General features: G+C 43.2%; 1 protein-coding gene across 3 annotated transcripts in view; it reads left to right on the top strand.

Annotated features, from left to right (window-relative positions):
- LOC135453143 (monocarboxylate transporter 2-like) overlaps positions 1-11,947 on the top strand; it is a 34,088-nt gene extending 22,141 nt beyond the window's left edge. For all 3 annotated transcript variants that reach the window (XM_064723866.1, XM_064723865.1, XM_064723867.1), the window contains 3 exons: positions 121-264; positions 6,438-7,286; positions 10,036-11,947. In XM_064723866.1, the coding sequence (XP_064579936.1) occupies positions 121-264; positions 6,438-7,286; positions 10,036-10,328 (1,286 nt within the window). In that variant the 3' untranslated portion in view covers positions 10,329-11,947. The remainder of the gene's footprint in view (positions 1-120; positions 265-6,437; positions 7,287-10,035) is intronic.
- Positions 11,948-22,118: the final 10,171 nt, after the last annotated feature.

Below are 22,118 nucleotides of genomic sequence, written 5' to 3'. Positions count from 1 at the left end.
CTAGAAATTCTGTGTGATTCTGTGTCAGCAGCACTCAGGGCCATTGGTATTGCAGAACTTTACCTGCTTTGTGTCAAGCATAGACACAACCTCAAGGTCCTTCTTGTGCTCTTTCCCCAGGTCCCATCAGCAGCATTTTGGTGAACCGCTACGGCAGCCGCCCCGTGGTGATGTTTGGGGGGCTCCTGTGTGGGGTGGGGATGATCTCAGCTGCCTTCTGCACCAGCATCCTGCAGCTCTACATCTGCGTGGGCTTCATCACAGGTGAGAGAGAGCACAGCACCTCCTTCCCTGCACAGAGAGGCTCCCTTCTGATGGCCTGGGGCTGGCACGCCTGGGCAATCTGCACCAACACAAACACAGGGAAAATGGGGAGATAAAAAGCTTGGGAGATAAAATCTGGTGGGACAAAGGCCCTCCTTTATTGTATTTGTGGGGTTCCCAGATGAGGGAAGGAATGATGAATCTGACTCCGTGTTCTCAGAAGGCTAATTTATTATTTTATGATTTCTATTCTATTCTATTCTATTCTATTCTATTCTATTCTATTCTATTCTATTCTATTCTATTCTATTCTATTCTATTCTGCTGTACTAAAACTATACTAAAGAATTCAGAAAGGATACTTACAGAAGGCTAAAAAGATAATAATGAAAACTTGTGACTCTGAGTTGGCACTAATTGGCCATTAAGTCAAAACAATTCTCATAGAACCAATGAAACAACCACCTCTTGGTAAACAATCTCTAACCACATTCCAAAGCAGCGAAACACAGGAGAAGCAAATGAGATAATATTGTTTTCCTTTTTCTCTGAGGCTTCTCAGCTTCCCAGGAGACAAATCCTGGGCAATGGGATTTTCCCAGAAAATATGACTGCCACACTCCTTATCAATGCTTATCAATAGTTCCCTGTGCCCTGCTCCTGGCTGGACATGGCATGTGGGATCCAGGCAGGGCTGTGCTCTGGGCCGGGTGCTAGGCATGACCATCAGAGCCCTCAGCTCCCCCTGAAGCAAACCCAGGCTCACTGTTCTCTGTCCTGGGCATGGCAAGTCCTTCTGGGTACAAGTGTGACTATAAAGAAAGCACCCTTGTTCCTATTTTACTGTGTGTTATCTTCCCTCTGTGAGATACATGGGATGAGATTTCACGGGTTTGCTTCAGTTGACTTGCCCTTTTCCAGCTTGTGAGGTGAGGAGGTCTTTTATCTGAAAATGAGAACTGCTGGGGTTGACCAAAAATATCCCTACTGTGAAAAAAAAACAAACAAAACCCCCTGTATTTCCTTCTTGAAGTTCCAATTTGAATTGCCTGTATTGAAATATGAAATTCCATATTGGAAACTCAAGTAGAATAAGGCACAGGCTCAGTCCAGCATCTTTAAAGCCTGCAGGTGCCAGGTTATTGCTTTTAAAGGTAGATGGATTAGAGCTCTCCACCTGTGTGAGTATAGGTTCTTAATTGTGAGTATTTTTGGTTTATTATTTTGGACAAAGTACTGCCAAAGTTTATTCCAGTGCAGCTAGGACATCTGCTTGGAAGCATGACACAATGAGTTCAAAATTGGCTTCTGAGGTTGCCAGGTGTATGGTTTAATGAATGTTCCCAATCTCTCTGCAGATGCATTAAGTGTTGCTGCTTTCTGAATGTGAAAATGAGAGCTCAACATTTAAAATCAATAAAACCAGCCACTAGCAAAGTAAATTGGGACAGAAAGTTTGTCACTCTGTTCTTCTATATCAATATTATTTTATTAAATCTGTACAGTAGTGAATAAATCCCTGTGTAGCACTCCCCCTCTTAAACTTTACTCTTCCTAAGGACTGTCACTGTAATTAAATGAAATTGTGTTATTATTGGATGAATAAATCTTGCAGATTCCTTGAAAGAGACTACAGAAACAAAGTGATGGGAAATAAAATTAACCAATGTCTCCCAATATTTCTCAATGCATGAGCTTGCATCATTTCCTCCTAAACAAATGTCCTCTGGGAAGGCAAAGGGGGAAGTGGCAGGACAAGGAGGGATGGCTTTCAACTGACAGAGGGCAGTTTAGATTAGATGCTGGGAAGAAATTCTTTATTGTGAGGGTGGGTAGGACCTGGCTGAGAGAAAAGCTGTGGCTGTCCCATCCCTGGAATGTCCAAGGCCAGGCTGGACAGGGCTTGGAGCAACCTGGGACAGTGGAAGGTGTCCCTGCCATGGCAAGGGAGTTGCAATGGGATGAGTTTTAAGGTCCCTTCCAACCCAAACCATTCTATGATTCTAAGTTGACTAATGCTGGATTAGCATATGGACACCATAAAACCTTTGCTGAAAATACTCTATGCACTTTGGTGAGCAGGAGGACTCAGACAAGAAACAGGGCTGTAGGAAGGCACCAGCCTCTCTGTTCTAAAGCTCTTGGATAAAAAGGTGACAGGAGGGAGCTCTGTGCATAACCCCAACAGAGCCAGGATTGATAAAGGCCTTGCTTTTGGTCCCTGAACTTGTCTGCAAGTCTGGGGCATCACCCAGCACGGAGTGTGGGCTGTGCTCAGTGCACACAGGTGACCCTTGTGCCAGCCTTGAGGGACAGAGCTGAAACACCCACATCTCTTTGCACTGCTGTGCTGATTCCTCTGAGCAGGGCGCATCTTTTGTGTGCGTCATTGTCGCAGACATCTTTTATAGAAAATTCTTTCCTTAGGATTTTTCCTCCTGAGAAGCTGAGAAGCCTCAGGAAGAAAATGTAAACATTGGTTATCTGCTGCTGTGGAATGCAACAGGTGGATCTGTGATTGGTCTCATGTGGTTGTTTCTAATTAATGGCCAATCACAGTCAGCTGGCTCAGACTCTCTGTCCGAGACACAGACCTTTGTTATCATTCTTTGCTTTGCTATTCTTAGCTAGCCTTCTGATGAAACCTTTTCTTCTATTCTTTTAGTATAGTTTTAATGTAATATATGTCATAAAATAATAAATCAAGCCTTCTGAAGCTTAGAGTCAGATCCTCATCTCTTCCCCAATCTGAAAACCCTTGTGACACATCTTTTCCTCCTGCCTGCTGAGCAAGGGCAGCTGTGGGGATAAGGTGCTGGCTGATAACCCATCATCCCCAGGCACAGGGGGGTGTGGGGAAAGAATATTAATTTGACAGAGAAGGGGAGATGCTTGCAAGCCTGCTAACATGCTTGATGCCGCCAATTAAGCTTGAAGTATCTTTGCTGGTCAGGCCTAGCATGGAAACATTCAAGGGCAATTAGGAAGCCACCTGCCCATCACACAGCTGTGACAATGCTGCCGCACGAGGAGAGAGGCTTTTGTGAAGGGGATTTGCAGTAACTGTAAAGCAACCTGTAAACATCACACTCTTTCTAGCCTCCTTGCTACCAGCCTGGAAAGAAAACAGGCTGATGTAAAAGCCTGGGCTCATGTAAGTCACAGGGATGGAGGTAAAAACAAGGTCTTGGTACAGGGAGGTCTCTGCTACAGTGCTGTGCCTTTGGCATATTAATAGAAATCTCTTCAGAGGAGCAGAGCAGGAAGTGTCTGTTTGCAGTGGGGGATTAGACACAGCAACCTCAGCTGCTGACTTGATTATGCCTGATTCCATTTGCATGCAGAGCAGGAGCCAGGCTCTGCTGGTGGAGGCAGCTCTGTCCTTGATGGCTCTCTGGGCTGCACGAGGCACTTTGCATGCACAGGAAACCCCACAGCCCCTTCCCATTTGTTTCCCTACAGCACTTAGAAAAAGAAATGGGGTTTGCAAGCTGTCCACCTGGACAGATGCCAGCCTGGATGCATTAAGTAGGTGTTTCAACATGCAACCTCTCCAGAAGTCTGAGGCAAAACCAGCAAATTTCAAAGCTGATTGCAAGGTGGTAACGACTGGTCAGAGTTTAGCTCAATCTGCACCAATTAGACTGCCATGAAATAAAATGGGATCTTAGACTGCCATGAAATAAAATGGGATCTTGGGTGAGGCACGTGGACTAATGAGAGCAGAGTCTTTGCCATGGCTGTAAGTGTTGAGCACAGAAATACCTGGTCAGATTGTTCCTTGCTAATAAAGTGAGAACAAGATCAATAACTACACAGCTGAGTCCTGTAGCACCACTTATTTCCTTCTGATATGAGTGAGATGTATTTAATCCAGGAAAGGACACTCCCTCTGGCACAGGTTTGCTTCTGTTCTTGCAGCACCACTGACAGACCTCTCTGTCACATCCCTGGGGAGAAAATGTGGTTATTGAGTAACAATTCCAGCTATGGAAAAGCTGCTGTAGCTTCTGAAAACTGCAATAAAATGGATGCAAATATTTCCTCTTAAAGTCAGCCAAAAGCTTAAAGTAAATTGAAATTCCAGTTATTCAATTTGAAACTCTCCAAATTTAATTAATGGGAAGAGCATGAGGTAATATTAAATTAGATTTGTCTGACTGGCAAATTAATGTTCACATAATAAAAAAAATTGAGATGATTATTGTTTAAGTGGGTAGCTGGCATCCAGTCTGATTTTCCTCCTTTGGAAGATGCGTGGTGTGTCTCTACCAAAAATGACTCTGTGGAAATGATGGTTCAATTTCTGCCCTTACTGACCAGCCTGGGAAATGGGGAGCTAATGCAAACTCTCACCTGCTGTGCTGCATCTTCTCAGGTGGAAAAAGATACATTCCTATATTTCAGCACTGTCAAGGGTGTTCTCTAACCAGGGCTGTGGTTTTCCTCTGTGGTTCCCAGGTCACCCTGAATTTGGCCCTATAGACATTACAAGCAGGCTGCACTCCCCAAAGATATGCCCTGCATAACATATGGACTATCTAAAAAAGTTCATGCTGAGAATGTTTTCTATCCAGAATTACTTTAATGTGTTGCCATTTCAATTTATTTTTAATGTTGTAAACTTCAAAGTAATTAAAAAAAAATAACTTTAGACTTGGCAAAAATCATAATTTTGTAAACCCATTTAAACTGAAACTATCCAGCATTGGCTGGATTCTGCTGCATCAGTTGGATTCTACTCTATCAGTGACTAATGATAGTGTTCCTTAATTAATTTTGAGGACCTTGACCTTTGTAAATTCTCTTCTGTAAAGCAATATGCCTAATTATGTACTGCACAGTTAAACAAACTAATTATATCGACTAATGAACAAGAAAAAATCTGCATGACCCTATTTTCAGGATTCATGTTCTCTGATATAATCACTTCAAGGATTACATTTCTGCTTTGTTCTAATGTGGCTCATTCTTTCCTGGATGATGGAGTGGAAAATATGTGGCATGACTTTTAAATGCCATTTTGATGGAGTTCAGAAAAAATGAACTTTTTATCAAAATACTGCATGTCAAAGAAATGCTTGAAAATACTATTGATGTTTAATTATTGATTATTGATGCTGGGCATCAGGAGGAATGGTTGGATATCAGGAAGAATTTTTTCACTGAAAAGGTGATTAAGGCTTGGAATGGGTTGCCCAGATGGTGGTGGATTCACCATCCTTGGAAGTGTTCAAGAAAAAGCTGGAGGTGGCACTCAGAGCTCTGGTCTGGTTTATAAGGTGATGACTGGTCAGAGGTTGGACTCCATAGTCTTGGGGGTCTTTTCCAACCTTACTGATTGTGTAATTCTATGGTTCTATATGGCAGTGCTCTCAAACAGAACCACAGAAAATTGAGACCACCACAGCCTTTGGCATTTCTGCCTGCAGATTCCACCTGTGCAGGAGAAGCTGGCCAACTGAATTAGCAATGCAGATTTATAATGGCATTTATATATCTAAACGCAATAAAAATAAGTTCTAATTAAAAGACACACTCTGGGGTCCTGTGTAATTAGCATCCTCAGTAGCTGTTTTGCTTTGTACTTGCAGACCTCTTAATCTTTTGGAGCAGACCTGAACTGCTCACAGCACCAAATCAGTCGTGGCTGAGGAGGATGAGGAGGGTGGCTGAGGAGGGTGGTGTTATTTTCTGTGCAGGTCTGGCTGCCCAGCAGCAGAGTTGGGTGCCCATGGAAGGGGAGGCCAGCCCTGGATGGATGAACTTTTGTGGTTGACACTGTCCAAGCCAAAACAACCTTCCTCAAACTGGGAGTTGCCATTTTTTAAAAACTGATCAGTCCTCTCTCCCAGCAAGGCTGTTGAGTGTGGACAGAACCCAGAATTCCATGAGGGAATAGTTTTGTTTCACTCTGAAGCAAGCTCTTGGTACTAGTTTTGCCATCCAAGAGATTTGCAAAGGGAAGGGGATTCTCTGACTGAAAGAGTGTTTCTGGGGTCTGGTTACCCAAATGTGGCAGCCAGAACTCAGGGACATCCTGAGCAAAATTTTCATCCAGATTGTTGTGTTGAAGAGCCACCAGTGAGCCAATTGACTGTGAATTTCCTTAAACAATGAGCTGAGGAGAAATGTGTTCAAATCTTCCTTTGTTTATCTGAACTGTTTTCCAGGATTTGGCCTTGCTCTCAACCTTCAGCCATCGGTGATAATCATAGGGAAATATTTCTTGAAGAGAAGACCCCTTGCCAATGGCCTTGCTATGGCAGGGAGCCCCGTGATGCTTTGCACCCTGGCGCCTCTCAACCAATTCCTTTTTGACAACTTTGGCTGGAGGGGCAGCTTTTTAATTCTTGGGGCAATTTTATTAAACTGCTGTGTGGCAGGAGCTCTCTTCAGACCCATCGGGCCAGGCACAGCACAGGTCAAAACCCAGGTGACTGAGGAAGGGAAGGATGCTCTGAAAGGAAAGATCACTGAAGATGGCCCCATGGAGAGCAAAACAGAAGAGGAAGGAGAAAAGGACTGCTTTGAAAAAGTCAATCAGTACCTTGATTTCTCCCTCTTTAAACACAGAGGGTTCTTGATTTACCTGATCGGAAACGTGCTGATGTTCCTGGGGTTCTTCGCCCCCATCGTTTTCCTGGCACCCTATGCCAAGCACACTGGCGTAGATGAATATTCAGCTGCTTTCCTGCTCTCCATCCTGGCCATTGTGGACATGGTTGCTCGCCCTGCCACGGGCATCATTGCCAACAGCCGGTGGGTGAGGCCGCGGATCCAGTACTTCTTCAGCTTCGCCATCGCCTTCAACGGCGCCTGCCACCTCCTGTGCCCGCTGGCCTCCAGCTACACGGGGCTCATCGTGTACTCCAGCTTCTTTGGGCTGGCCTTTGGCATGGTGTGTGCCATGCTCTTCGAGACGCTGATGGACCTGGTGGGGGCTGCCCGCTTCACCAGCGCCGTCGGGCTGGTCACCATCGCCGAGTGCTGCACCATCCTGCTGGGACCCCCCATCGGAGGTGAGTGTGTGTCCTCCCCTGCTCTCACCTGGATTTACACTTTTGCAAGCACAGCAAAAGTCTAAACCCAAGTGGGATTTAGACTTGTGGGAAATTGTCACTATAGGACACGAAACAACACAAGCGCACACACCGCTGCTCTCAAGGTGAAGAAAAAGGGAAGGTTATTTTCTGACTCCAACATTTATAGTTTTCTAAAAGAGACAGTGGATTGGAGGGTGACAGTGCCACCTCTCCAATGACACTGGACAACCCAGCAGTCCATCAAATTTCTCTTCTTCCATAAAATAATGCAAAACAGTAAGTTATTTACAGAAAGTGCATGAGAAAGTTCGCTACAAGAATGTGAACGTCAGAAGGCTTAGAAAATCTTAAAAAATCGGGGCAACATGAAATTATTCTAGATGTGTTTTCTCTGCCTCACAATCACCATTTTTCCACTAGTAACTGGACAGGAAAGGGTGTCCTTTATGTCTCCTCCAGCATTTTCTCTTTCCTCCTTTCTGTTGGAGTGAGTCTTGGAGAGTCATCTTTTAATCCTGGATTCCTTCAGACACTCGAAATGAACTTGCAGAGTGGGACTTCCTACAAAACCAAGCACCTTGCACTTCAGACAGCTCCTGCTGGACATTCCTCCTTTTGCAAAAGGCTGGAGTCCACCATGATTTAAGCAAAACACAACAGTTCAATGAAAGCCTCTTGTTGACTCAAACCTTGCTGTTTGTCTCTAAGGCTCTGAGTACACCACTTAGGAATTTCAGTCATATTAGTGCAGCTGAAAGATTTAAGTATGTTCTAAAAATAATTTTAAAAAGTATTTATTTTGGATGCCATGGTTTGAAATATCAAAAGGCAGAGCCCACAAAGGTCCATGTGGACAATACAGAGTCCCCAGGAGGATTTTCAGTCATCTAAAGATAAGTAAGGGCAGTGATATCCCGTGATTTAACAGCCTTAATATTCCCTCTATAGCATGTGCTCCTTTTGCAGTTTGAACCCTTTTCCTGGATTCAAAACTGAAATCTGGCTAATGCTTCATATGACACATCCTGCAGAGCTGTTTAATTCTTCATATTACTGGGTAGCTCATACAGTGTGACAGAAGCAGCTGTATCCTCTTGCTGTCTTAGAGATTCATTATTTAATTAATGACAAACAAAAGAAAATACAATTTTAAAATGGCTGTTTTCTGAATTATGTAATTTTCTGTGTGGGAGATTAAGTTAATGACCAGAGACTGCTAATGAGGCTAAAACAGTTCTGTGTAATAATCAGCAATATTAGTTTTGTAGGGTTTTCCCCACCATTTTAATAAGCAGCAAATTTATTGGTTCTTTGGCATTTTAATAACCTACTGCAGGGTTCTGCTTTAATGAACTAAGTAAATTGTTCCCAATGTGTTTTATGACTTTATCTTATCCTCAAAGGAAAAGAGGCAAGACTATCCTACTGTTGAATTTTCCAATACTCTACTCATTAAAACTCTCATTGAAGCCTATTTAGGAGACCTCTAGGTCATCCTGATGAGCAGAAAAGGAAAAATTGTTGCAATTAGCGTTTGGTTGATGTTTCACCAGTAGCATGAAAAATACAGTGCATGGAGAATGGTGTACCAAGTCAGCTAGGGATGACTCAGGAAAAGCCACTGACCAAAAGCAGTTAAAAATTATTATTATTGTGATCAGGAAATCTATTTGGTGACCATAAAAACCCTTGTTAGTGCAATGCACCGGGATAATTAATCATCAGTTTTTAAACATTAAGGGTCAATTGGGATGTAATTAAAGGTCCCTCTTTCTGAGGAAGAGAACATTTTCCAAAACGTCAGAGAGCTAAGGGATGATGGGCCAGTTACAGGGAAGATTGTATTGTGAAGGCCAGGTTAGGGGTGGGTCTTATATTAATTAGGATTTGGGATGTTGAGAATGGTCTGTGTTGCCCAGTAAATGGGAATTAATGCTCAGGATCATAATCCCAATAAGATTTGCATTACATTTTGACATAATGGAGAACGGTGACATTTCAATTAAGCCATCTCCCTTCAATTACTCTGTAACTCCATAGCAGAGGCATTAACCTTTGAGAGGAACCTGTCACATTTGTCTTGGCATTGAAATTATCTGACACTGACAGCATCATCTTTGCTTTCCCTGGAACTAATGTTTTCCAGTTTCACGCAGTGCCCTTTCCTCTTTGGATCAAGAGTGTGACTGCAGAAAGGGCAGCTGTGACCAAAAGCTGAGCCCCTTCTAATGCTGCGTGGTGGAATAAATCACAGGATCTTTGCCAGGAGCCTGAGATGAGACCCAGTGGGCAGCTGCCTTCTCATGAAAGTCTTCCCAAAAGCTGCTGCTTTTTGGCTGCCAAGCCAAATGGAAAATGGACATTCTTGTAATTGATCATTGGAGTTAGTGGGAAGGCTGCCTGCAGGCTCTGTGATCAGAGGAGCATGGAAAAAAATAGGTGTGGTGAGAAGGTCCAGACTTTGCAGTGTGGGTTCTGTCCCCATCTACTGAACTGTGCAAATTATCAGAGCATTGCCTGTACCAATGTCAACTACCCACAGGCTGTGTAGTGCAGCACATGTTCAGTATTTGCAGGTTCAGAGTGTTTGTGGAAGAGATCACAAGTTCAGAAAATATTTTATCCTAAAGCCCCAAGGCTGTTCCTTGATATACAGCATCCAAAAACACAATACCCTTCCCTTCATCTCTAAATTTCCTTTTTTTTTTTAATTTATATTTTACAGGAATTCTTATTGATACCTTTGGAGACTATAAATATATGTTCATTAAATGTGGATCTGTGATGGTCCTGGCAGGAACCTTTCTGTTCATCATGAATTATTATAATTATCGTATGCTTGCCAAGGAGGAGAAGCAAAGAAAGGCAAAAGAAGAGGATCCTAAATCTGTAAGGACAGAAAATGAAGGCCAAAAAAACTGGAACAAAGACTCCACACAGGATGGACCTGAGCTGGAACCTTTGAAAGAGAAGGGAGAAGGATTAAAGAAGGAAATGAATGGCACAAATGAAGTTTAAACCTGTTCTCATGGGCTGAATGGTAAATGACTTTTGGGTTGCTCAAGTGAACACCAGCTCTGAAATCACACTAGGTTTTAAAATTTTACTCTATTCTCGGCCATGTGCACCCTCATCTTTGCTGTAGGAGAAGACTAAACCAGCAATAAATCCTGATTCCTACAAACTGCTGGGACACTGCAGTATCTGCTTGCCTACCAAAGGTCCTGCAAGATTTTCCTTTGGATATTCCCCATTTCCCAGAGAAAAGGGAAATGTGACGTTTTGCAGGAGGCCAGGATGAGGCTGGCATAAGACAGGAGTCCTCCTTCAGGTGCTTTGTCTGTGCGGGGCAGAAATTTAATCTTAAGCTTCACCCTTGACCTACATTCCAACAGTGCAAATTTAATTTTTCCCTGGGAGGTTACAAAGTGCTTATTATCCAATTTCTGAGTGCCTTACCATTTCTAGTGAGCTTTTTCTTTGCAACACCCTGGTGAGACAGTAAGTGTTGCCACTATTAATTAATTGTACAAATGAAGAACTGAAGCACAGGGGAGCATCAGTGAATAAAGCTTGGGCATGCCACAGCTGAAATGGAATCCAATGCCCTGAGCTGCCTAAAAGCCCTGCTGAGCACAGGTATCCCCTTGCTAGAAAAGGGGAATACAATGGATAGCAATGCATTAAACCTGTGCACAGTGCACTCTGTTCACTCTGTGCTTCACACTACTCGCACTAATCACAATTAGTGATTTTGAGCACTGTCTCAGAGCTGGGACCTCGTGCCAGGCTTTTTTTTTTTCACCTGCTTCAGTTGCATCCATGCTGGAGGGAGTCCAAACCCAGCTGCCTCCCCCTCGTTTGGGCTGGAGTGGGCACCTCCCTGTGCTGGCACTGCAATTCCTGCTGGCCCTGCTGCACAAAGCAAAGTTTGCCAGGGCAGTGATGGAGCTGAGACCATGTAGGAGGGCTCTCGTCCTTCTATAGTGATAATTTAGATCTGGGAAGATTTGCTCTCTGATGTATTTTATACCAAGCAGCTGATGCCCAAGAGCTGTGGATGCTGAGCGTGACATCATGCAGTTGAATCATCAGACTTCTGTGGAATTTCATGGATTTGATTGGATAAAAACAAGGACTTTTCAGGCAGATCACCCAAATCCAAAGCTAAAACTTGTCCAGAAGTTAGTTCTCCTTTTTCTTTGTTTCAATGGTACCCATATGTGGTCAGATCATATTTTTTCATGGATTTGTCTTTGAAGAACTGTATTTTCTTGGCACTTGTGTACACAATATGAAGAAAGGCTTGTAAAAATACTTGCATAAATACACTGTACTTTTAAAATTAGGTCATTCTGATCTTCTTGTACAAAACCTTTTCTGTAAATTCTTTTGGATTTTGAAGAATAGTGGTCTTTGACTTCAGTAGGACTTAAATTTTAGCCTTATGTCATAACTTTTATTTTCTCTGAAAAAAACCAAAATATATATAAAATAATTAGCCTTCAGTGCTTGTTTTTAATGCCCTTTATTTCTGTCAAATCTATCTGTGATATTTCATTTAAAAAGGCATTAATAGAAGGTCATGAATGTTTTCCAATATGCCTTCTGTCATATACTTAATAAAACCATTTAAAAAAATTAAATTAGTTTGCATTTTCCTGTGTGTGTAATGCAGCTTCTTGATTCAGTAAGGAGTTTATCCCCTGAGGGTTTCTAGTCCTGCCTCCATGCACATGGTCACAGAACCCTTGGTCACAACCTCTTGTTGATTTGGATTCCTTTGATATCCTTGGTGGTCTGGGCCAGCCTGACTCACACCTCCAGTTGTGTGGGCCCAGGAGTTTGAGAGCTGTGCAGAATGACCTGGCAAGGACCTGACAAGATGATTTTCATACCTTTCCACCAGTTTGTCCAAATTAATCTTCAGTGCAATGACCCAGATCCCCAGCTGTCCATATGGCTGGAGCTGATACTCAGGCTCCTCGTCTCTCAGAAACCCCAAGCAAGATTTTAGGTCATAAAACACTGTTAATACAAATAAGATTTTTAAAAAATGTGTTCTGTTCAACTACCTGTGAAAATCCTCTGGAGAAGACGCCTTTGTGAAACTGCCCCCGAGGGCAAAAAATGTTTCATTGGATAAGTAGGTCTTTAAGGCTTCAGAATTCTTCTAACACAAAGCAGGTATTCCATTTAACCTACTCACTCTCCTGTCAAAGAAACCTACACAGCCTTTAAGTTTATGGCACTATTTCTGTCAGGTAGGAAGCCAGACAATTTTAAGGCAATTTTGGTGGTTGTGGCTGGTTGGTATATAAAGCCAGACAATTTTAAGGCAATGTTGGTTCAGTGGTGGGTGGCAGCTCCCTGCTACCTGCTCCTGCTGCCACCCTACACTCAAACCTCTGAGCATGACATCCCACTAATCACTGCAGCAAAGCAATGCCAAATAATTCTCTACTCATAAGCCCTAGAAATGCTTTCCTGACTCAAATCCTATGAATTCAACACCTTGCAGACTCAAGCTGTAATCCTTTCTTGGAAAGCTCTCAAACTTTCCTAAGAACGTCTTCAGTTATTAAAAATAACTAGTGCAGTATGAAATAACCATTACAAAAAGCTCTTGTGACGCAGTAGAAGATGCCTGTGCATCTAATTTAGTGATTTGTGTGGCAAATTGAACACAAAATTCATATTTACTTAGGGTTGGAAAGCACCTGTGTGAGGAAGTCAAGAGGTGTGAGAGTTGTGCCATAAATATGCGTGCTAGGCACAGGGGGGATATTTGGGATATCAGATGTGCAGGGATGATTGCAAACACTTTCTTTGGAGTGCAGTTATGAGACTTTTCTTTTTATATTTCATTAGCTTGTGACCTTATTAGAAGTAATTGCCATTGTTTCCAGGGCTGCTCAGACCTCATCAAGAGCCTGATTTGGATGCTGGACCATCATTCCCAACAACCACAAAAGAAGCCAACAGAGTGGTGTTTGATGGGGAGGTGTGACAAGTGCCACAGATTGGATTTAGATTTATCCCATGTACTCATTTTTTGTTTACAGTTCCCCTCACTTCTACCCTCTCTATATTTAGCTTTCCAAATTCAAAGGCATTGGAGGTAAAATTCAAATATTTCACTACTTTGGTGCGGCAAAATTTGTGTATATTTCTCCCTGCCTTTTTAAAAGCAGTGCCTCTGCCACATGATGGAGTGTCAGCATACTAGAAGGGGATATTTTCTGCCATCACACCTTGGGCCAGGTGCTGCTTTGCCCCACATATAAAAATAATTTAAATTGAATGAATGAACCACATCTAGAGAATGCAAAACACACAAGGAGACTTTAGAAGTCTGGAACCACAAATGAGTAGAGGCAACTTGGTAGTAACTCTGTTAAAAATTAGTAAGCAAGCAAACAAACAAACAAATGAAGTGCCAACCTATGTATTTGAAATATGCAATCATTTTAGACAACACAGGAGATTATTCAGAAGGACAGTTCCCATGGCAGCTGACACCAAATTTATTTGGCTGTGTTCAGAAAACACTTCATAGACAACACAGGTGCATTCAGATTACATCTGAAATGAATTTAAAAGATGACTTTTGTGCCCTCTGCAGTGACAGTGACATTGTCTATAAAATACTATTATTTGGACTTATCAGAACTGTGTGAGGGTGTTTTGATGAGTGACATTCATAACTGTCAGCAGAGCTTCCCACAATGGCAGCGTGGCTCAGGAACACAGATTTGATTTGCTGTCCTCTCTGACGCTCACTAAAGTATTGCTGTGCTTCAGCTTGGATTTGGAAAGGGGCTCATTTACATCCTGACACCAAAAAATGAACATCCATGGGTAAATGGGATGTTCTGTGTCACTGTGGTCGAGACCAGTGACAAAATTCCCTTTTATACAGTGTACAACCCTTTGTCCTGCAGAGTATGCATCTACTTCAGATAAAGTATCTGACAGTCTAATGGTGCTAACATCTCAGTGGGTACTGCCCACCCCCACACCATCATCATCATCTCTGAATGGTCCAACCCATGGCCCAACATCCCAGCCCATGGTCCAACTCCTTAGCCCATGAATTTGTCATTTTTCTACAGGTTTTTCAGACTAAATCCATGGAAAAAGTGAGGCAGAGAAACACAGGCTTCCCATGGGCTCTCCAGAGGTTTTGGATTCAGAAGACAGAAGACACAAAATGTGTCACGTGAAGAAACTCTCACCTCCTGTGGGAACTCTGCTGTTTGGGACAGGCACCAGACAAGAATCTGCTTCTACACTTCCCTGGCCAAATCCATTGGCTTCCAAGAAGGGGAAGATAATTCACCAAAGATGGCAGCTTCAAGGTCTAATTCTGACACATCAGATTCCCTGTGAGTCCTGGATCCTGTTTGATGTGCAAAGCAGAGTCTTTCAGATGGATGGGTGTGATTGAAATGAAACAGGGACGAGCTCTTGCCTCCTGCTGCAGAGCCTGGCATTCCCTTCCTGGACAGATGAGATTCTTAAGTAGTTTTAATCAGTATGTAATCACTCCTGACCATTAGTTATGCCTGTGATCACAAAGCACAGCTCCAGAGAGAGATCCTTGGAATATCTAGGAGGTTCCATGCATTATTAAGTGAAAAAACCACAGACTCTACCTCTCACCCATTAATACAGTGTACAAGAACTGCTTGTTGAGCAAACTTGCCAACTCTAATTATTCTCCCAGCAGACTGTGGAGGGGTTTTTTTGGCACTTTTACAAATCTGATGGAAACCTCCACAGCCCTGCTCCTGCAGAGGCAGCGTGGGCAGGGAAATCTCTGAGATGTGACAGCCCTGCCTACCTTGTGTGCACATGCACACACCCACAGCCAGCACTGGGACAGATCTAAGGGAAAATCCCCCTGCTGAAGGCTGGCATGCAGGGGCTGCATTCCTCTGGAGTGTCTGGATTGATGTGTTAAAGGACTGAGTCACTCAAACCTGGTATCAGAAGGGGTCCTCAAGCATCTTTGATGGTGCACCTTTGATCCCAGAGGTGGCAGTGGCAATGGGAAGGGAGGAGGGAGCTCTTTTCAGCATCACCCCCAGATCACAGACAGAGACTGGGGAGGAAACACAGGTTGCTCTCCATGTCTGGGCTCCACTTTTCACTCTTCCAAGCAGGACAAACCGTGTAATAAAATTTGTTAACAGCTCATGACCTGAGACATGATGTATGTTGATTCATATTTCTTATTTCTTTAGACTTTTTGGTTTTTTTAATCAAAAAATAGTGTGACTGCAGTGGGTAGAAATAAATAGCATTAGCTTACTGAGGAGGTATTTGTCCTCTGATTTACCTGTTACAGAAATCCTTTAAAATACAGTATTTTGTAGTGCATTTCAGTATGACACATGAGGAACAATGATATTATGATTTCAGCTTTCAGCCAGAGAAGACAGTAATTATACACCATATAAATAGAAGTGCAGTGAAGCTGCTTTGTAATTACAGTGTAACTAAGCTGTACCTCATTTACTTGTATTCTGAAGTGCATCTGGAGTTAGCAATTAGGGCCAGCACATGATTAAACACTTACCTTCCCCAACCCCAGTATATATAACACTATAGTTACCTTCACATGTGTATTATTTTTCACTCATATCTGCTATAAACCTAGATATTTTCCAGGGATTAATGACACACTGTGGAAAGTTGATAGCCTGAAGTTCAGCAGAGAGCTATTAAACTGGCCTGACCATCAATCCCTAGAAAATACCCTGCACCAAGGTTGTTATAAGGTGAATATGGAAAATAACTTTCCACATATGCTGACTTTTGTCTTGGCTGTTATGCCTTTGTCAGTGTGCAGGAACAACACCCCAAATTCGAGTGACTCCCTTGGGTTTGGGTGTGTCTGAGGTAAACAGGATGAGTCCTGCCTCAGCTCACCTTTGTGCTTCACAAGGCCCTCAGCAGAGAGTTTGTGTTCCAGCCAGCCTGTCTGAGCCACAGCTTTCTGGCAATCTTTGGAGATCAATTTTAGAGTGAACCTGCATTTTCCGAAATGCGCAATTCCAGCTTCTCCGAGCTGAGAAACAGCACTGGCAGCCAAGTAAAAATATCCATTACTGGGGGAATATGTAAAAACACTGTTTCATCAGTCATCCTGCTCACACAACTCCCTCCCAGAACTCAGAGTGGTAATGAAAGTAATTTAACACACATCTATAATTAATTTACTACATTCTTCCTGCCGATGGCAATCATCTTACCTAGGAAAGTTCATGAAATTGATCTTAATGCATAAAAATAAAGATGGAAAAGCGTTAAAGGCAGCTAAACGTGGTTTACTTCTAAGCATGTAAGCAGTTAAGCACTGTTTGGAGAGCCAATTTGGGGCTGATTTAGCAGCAGCCATTACCTGTGAGAAATGGCAGTCAGCACATGAGCAGAGCAGGGCTTTGCCCTCAACACTCTCAGGCTGTGAGCACTGCTGGGAGCAGCAGCTTCTACTCCTGCTTTGCATGGTGTGAACAGAAATGTGAGTGTGGATCCCGAGAGCCAGTGCAGGAGGGGACAAAGCTGGGACAGCTGGAGGCAGCCCAGGGACACGGCCTGCACCAGCTTTTGCTTCAGGGCCATTGTGAGCCATGAGCCCAGGCCCCAGGTATCCAGTTAGGACAGCTCTGGCCAGTGTGCAGAACATCCAGATGTGCAGATGTGTCTGGACACTGCACACACACCTGTGCATGTGCTGCATGCACACAACAGATACCATATATTAAAAAACATAAAAACAAAACAAACATATAAATATACATATATATGTAATATATATATAATATTTAAACATAATATTTAAATATAATATATAAATTTAAATATAAATATATAATATATAATATTTAAATATAATATTTATTTAATATTTAATTTTATATATGTATATATATTTATACATGTATAAATATATATACATATATAAAATTAAATATTAAATAAAATAAAACAAATTAAAAAAATAAAATGATATAAAATTAAATACATAAATACATATACATATATTAATATACAAAACTATATAATTAATATATAAATTATTAGAAATACAAATTTACAATTATTAGAAATATTATTATAATTATTAGAAATGCAAGCCCAGCCCTGACCAGCTCAAGGCATGAGCTTCTACATTGTGCAAGACCTGCACACTTTCACCCTGCAAATATTATGCATGAAGGGCCACCACTTATTTTTTGTTGGAACGAGGGAGAAAACCACATAAAACAAAAGAAAAATTCATCTGGCATTTACTTCTGCTTCCTCCACCTTTTCTCCTTCCATCAGTCATAGGAGGAGCTAGGCTAGACATGACATGGAAGTAAATAAAAAACAAGTATTCAGCAGAGAATAAAGCAAAACAATCACTTTGGAAAACAATTTGAAAAATTCTAGAAAGATTGAAAACCAACATTTTCCTTTTTCATCCAAACAAACTTTGCCAAGAAGCCTGGTACTCTAGAGGAGCACTTCTCCAAGAGATACACACAGGGCTAAAACAGAAACGTAGTACTAAAACAGAAACGGCTTTGGCGGGAGAAAACACATTCTGATGTGTTACTTGAGAGTGAAAAAAAAAAAAATCTGGGCAAGTTTGGAGCGTTGCAGCCGGAGGGAACCGCTAGAGATCAGCCTTGCCCCGCGCTTGCGGCCGCCCTGCGCTCCTCCCGCCCCGCGGGATGCTCAAACCTTTTCCCCCCGGGATGCTCACATTGTCCCTCCGGGATACCCACACCTTTCTCCCCGGGATGCTCACACCTTTCCCCACGGGATGCTAAAACCTTTCCCCCGGGATGCTTGCACCTTTCCCGTGGGATGCTCTCATCCTCCCCCACGGGATGCTCACACCTGTCCCCATGGGATGCTCACACCATCCCCTGCTTTTCTTTAAAAGCGAGAAAATAACCAGGAAACACTGGACTGAGTCCCAAAAGAGATGTCACTGCATTTAATGTGTATTTATGCAGCTATTTAGAAGCAAACACGAAGCAGTGATTATGTATAGAATAAAAGGGAACAACAAATTTAGAATGTTTTCGTTTCCGCTCTATCTGATTAGCCAGGAAGAACAAGAGACTGATGTGCTCTGAGCAAGCAGGAACATGCTGAGCCTAAATGCTCAGCTCCTTGGAGGATTTATTTTTATTTACTGCATGAAACAAGGAGGGAGAACAAAGGAGATTTGTTTTGAGTCAGCTGTGGCTTTTGGCAGCCCAGGCTGAGCCAGCCCCTCTGCTCACCTACGTGCTGCTGGACTGGCTGGGGCTTCTTGGTGCCACTTCCCTGCTCCTGGGCTGAGGTTCTCCATCAGCTAGCACCAACAGTGGTAGCTTTGCAAGCCAGCCCTTGGTGGGTGACATGAGAAAGTGCTGCAGCACAAGGTATTTCTCTCCTGGATGCATTTAACAGTGGAGTGTGGTTGAGGGTCTGTGGTGATGCTGTCAGGTGCAAAGGAGAGCTGCTTTATTGCAAAAACCAGGCCTTTTTAAGCAGCCAGGCCTTTCTCAGTTACACAGTTTTAAATCACAACAAACACGATCTAACCAACCACCACACACCATGATGTGAACACATAATGGTTAAATAAATTGGTTTTCTACCTCAAATTCAGCTGAGTTTCTTTCTCACAATCCTCTTCTACTTAGAAAAAGTAACAGGCCTGAGCTATGACTTTACAAGGTCTTCCTTTTGTAAGGTTTTACCTTTTTGCAACAATAGAGCATTAGGTGGAATAGCTGAATGTGGTGCCTCAGGGTCCCCTGGCTCAGATGTCTGCTCAGTGCTGTGAGAACAAAAACCCACCATGGACACACTCAGCAGTGATTTCACTCAGGGGTGATTTATGGGGACAGCCAGCAATGCTTCCACACTCTGTACCCAGCCATGGGGAGCAGGGAATCCATGCATGAGGTGTCTGGCATGATCCCAGCACAAGATGCAGCTGGGGAGACTTCCAGGAGCCAGGTTTTAAAGGAAGCAAGTTGAGACTGGACATGAGCTCCTAAGTCTATAACGTGCCACTTCAGAATGATGGGAATCACCAGCTACAGCTTTGCTCTTGCAGACTCTTGACAGGCACAAAATAGGTTGTGCTGGGGATGAACAGGAGCTGCTGGATGAGCTCCTTGCAGGTGCAGGATTTCATTAATCTGCCCTGGAACCCACCATGGGATCACAAAACCCTGGTGAGCATCAGTGCTCATTGCACCAGCAAGTGTTATGTGTTTCCAGGGCTTAGGTGGTACATTGCAAGGGTGAGCTAGAGTGGCTGCAAAAACCAGTTTAGTAGATTTTTCATGCTGCAGTTGAAATCCTACAGCAAAAATCCTCATGACCTATGTGATAAATAACAATACTGGGGCAGGAATAACAAGTGCACACAGCAAGTGCAGCAGGTGCCCTTCTCAGCTGAGAGCTGAGGTCTGCACTGTTAGATCCTGCATTTCCAGTGCCAGCAGGCTTTGGGGTGAGGGAGAGCTGGATGCTAACAGCCAAGTAAAGCAAAGCACATCCCTAAAGAGCCTCTCTCTCCATCCTCCAGGTCCCAGTCTGGCCACACCACAAACTGAGACAAAATAAGCAAACTAAAAGCCTTAATCAACTACAGCCATACAACAATATAAATCCCAGAAAAATTGATGGGAAAGCAAGCCCAACCTGGCCTGAGAGCCCCTCCTTCCAGAGTGAAGCTTGCCACAGAGTGCTGCATGGCCCCAAATAAAATTCCCACTCAAGTCATGCTAGGTTAAGCTTCAAGGACAGCTCAGGATTCATTTTATGATGTGATGTATGGTTATCACTGAATTTTTCTTCCAGTTGCAGTGAATCTCTCCCAGATTTTGGGATGATGAAGGCAACATCCAACTAAAGCACCCCAGCATTTCTGTGCCATCTTCCACAGGTAGGAGGAGATGGCTGGGAATGTTATCTGCATGGATGAGGAGAAGACTGACTGAGAAACAGTTGTGATCCTGATTTGAGGAAATGCCTGTGTTTATCATGGCATTACACCCTCCATTTATCTGTCATCTCTTCCCTCCTTCAGCTGACCAGTGGGATTTTACTGGCAGGCTTTGTTTTGTGTGTTTACTCCTTCCTTGTCATCCCAGCAAACAAACACACGCAGCTCACACTGCCTGGTGTATCCACAGAGCACACACAGACCATCATCCCTTATCAATGCACCAAAAAGGTCAGAGGATTCAGCTGGCATTGCAAATCAGCACCAGTTATGTACTCTGACAGCACCAGATGTCAGCTCCAAAATGAACTGCATCTGTTCAGCAGCACACAGGGAGCAATGCATGAGAGGATGAGAGCAGACTCTGGAATGGCCCCTCAGAGCCAGGGCTGTGGGCTTGCATGGCAAATGCAGCACAGCCCATCTGCAAAAATCAGCTTTGGGCTCCTGTCCTGGGCTTGTTGCTGTGTTTAAGCTGAGATGAGAATGAGAACTGCAGGTTAAATGCAGCAGACTGACCTTGGGGCTGGCCTGAACGTGGCCATTCCCTTTCCCAGCTCTGAGCAACTCAGGCCTGGGGTTGTTTTTTTCCATGAGCTTTTTCCCACTCCAAATCCTGCTCCCACCAGCTAAGGGGTGTTAACCAAGGTTTCCTTCATCTGGTCAAGCCCTCAAGCAGCATCTTCTTTCCAGAGTGCCAGTTTTCACTGACCCCAAGGGAAGAGCTGGTTTGGCAGTGACAGCCAGGACATGGTGAGCTGCCCTGGAACATCCAGCCATGAAGGGCTCCTCAAGGTCCCACCTTTGAGTTAATCATGCCCCTTATGAGGCTTGATAAAATATTTGTTCACTGGACATGATGAGAGTGGTTTGGCTTATTTTGTCTGTTGGGTTTTTTTAAAGGTAAGGGTAAGGAAGGTTTTTCTTTCCTCCCTTGCACATTGCACCTGACATGATAAATCTTAGAACAGTAATGAGAACAAGTTAGTATGGGACTATATTTTCTCTTCTCATAATGAGCTTTGTCATGGAAATGGATTGATTTTATGTCACTTTCTTTCCTCTTTATAATTTTTATGGGTAGAATGAGTTAGCAAAATTTTCTCTCTCATAAATTCAATATAAATTTGTCTTAGCCTACGTAAGTCTGTGTTTATTTTGGCCACCCATTTCACAGCTCCCCTGTTTACAGCATGGGAAAGAAGGGAAATGGTCAATCAATCAAAATCTGGAATACTGAAAAGGTCACAGCCATTCACATGATACCAGATCCCCTGCAGCATTGAGCATGTCCCAGCTGCTGCACCACTCCAGATGTGTGTCCTTCTGCCTTCCCTGTGGCTTCCCCAGGCTCTGGAGAAACTGGGGGAAAATCAGATCTTACCAAAAGGAAACCAGCACAGGAGGAATGGCAGTGAGAGGTTTCTGTCTCCTCTAACCAGAGTAGATGTCTCACCTGGTCCCCTTGAGGGCTGCATAGTTTTCTCCATCCTCTCCAAATTTCTTGCTTACCACCTTTAATAAATCCTTTTCCACTCCAATTCAACAGCTGCCACTGTGGCAGAAAAACAATTTTTTTTTCCAGGTATACAAATGAGGGGCTGAATTTTAGGTGTTCCTCCTTGTAGGGCTAAACTAGAGACCTGCATACTCACTGGTGCTCATTTCTCATTGCACAGACTAACAGAAACCTGAAAATCCTCCAAAACAAAAGCATGGAAATAAAAAGGGATTTCATCTTTCTGCAGCTATGTGCAAAATCACACATAATGTAGTGACTACAAGCAGGACTACAAGTT

Source organism: Zonotrichia leucophrys, chromosome 12 (assembly GCF_028769735.1).
Source record: "Zonotrichia leucophrys gambelii isolate GWCS_2022_RI chromosome 12, RI_Zleu_2.0, whole genome shotgun sequence".
Classification (NCBI taxonomy): domain Eukaryota; kingdom Metazoa; phylum Chordata; class Aves; order Passeriformes; family Passerellidae; genus Zonotrichia; species Zonotrichia leucophrys.
Note: the sequence above shows the minus strand (reverse complement) of the source record. Positions and strands in the feature narration are given on the sequence as shown.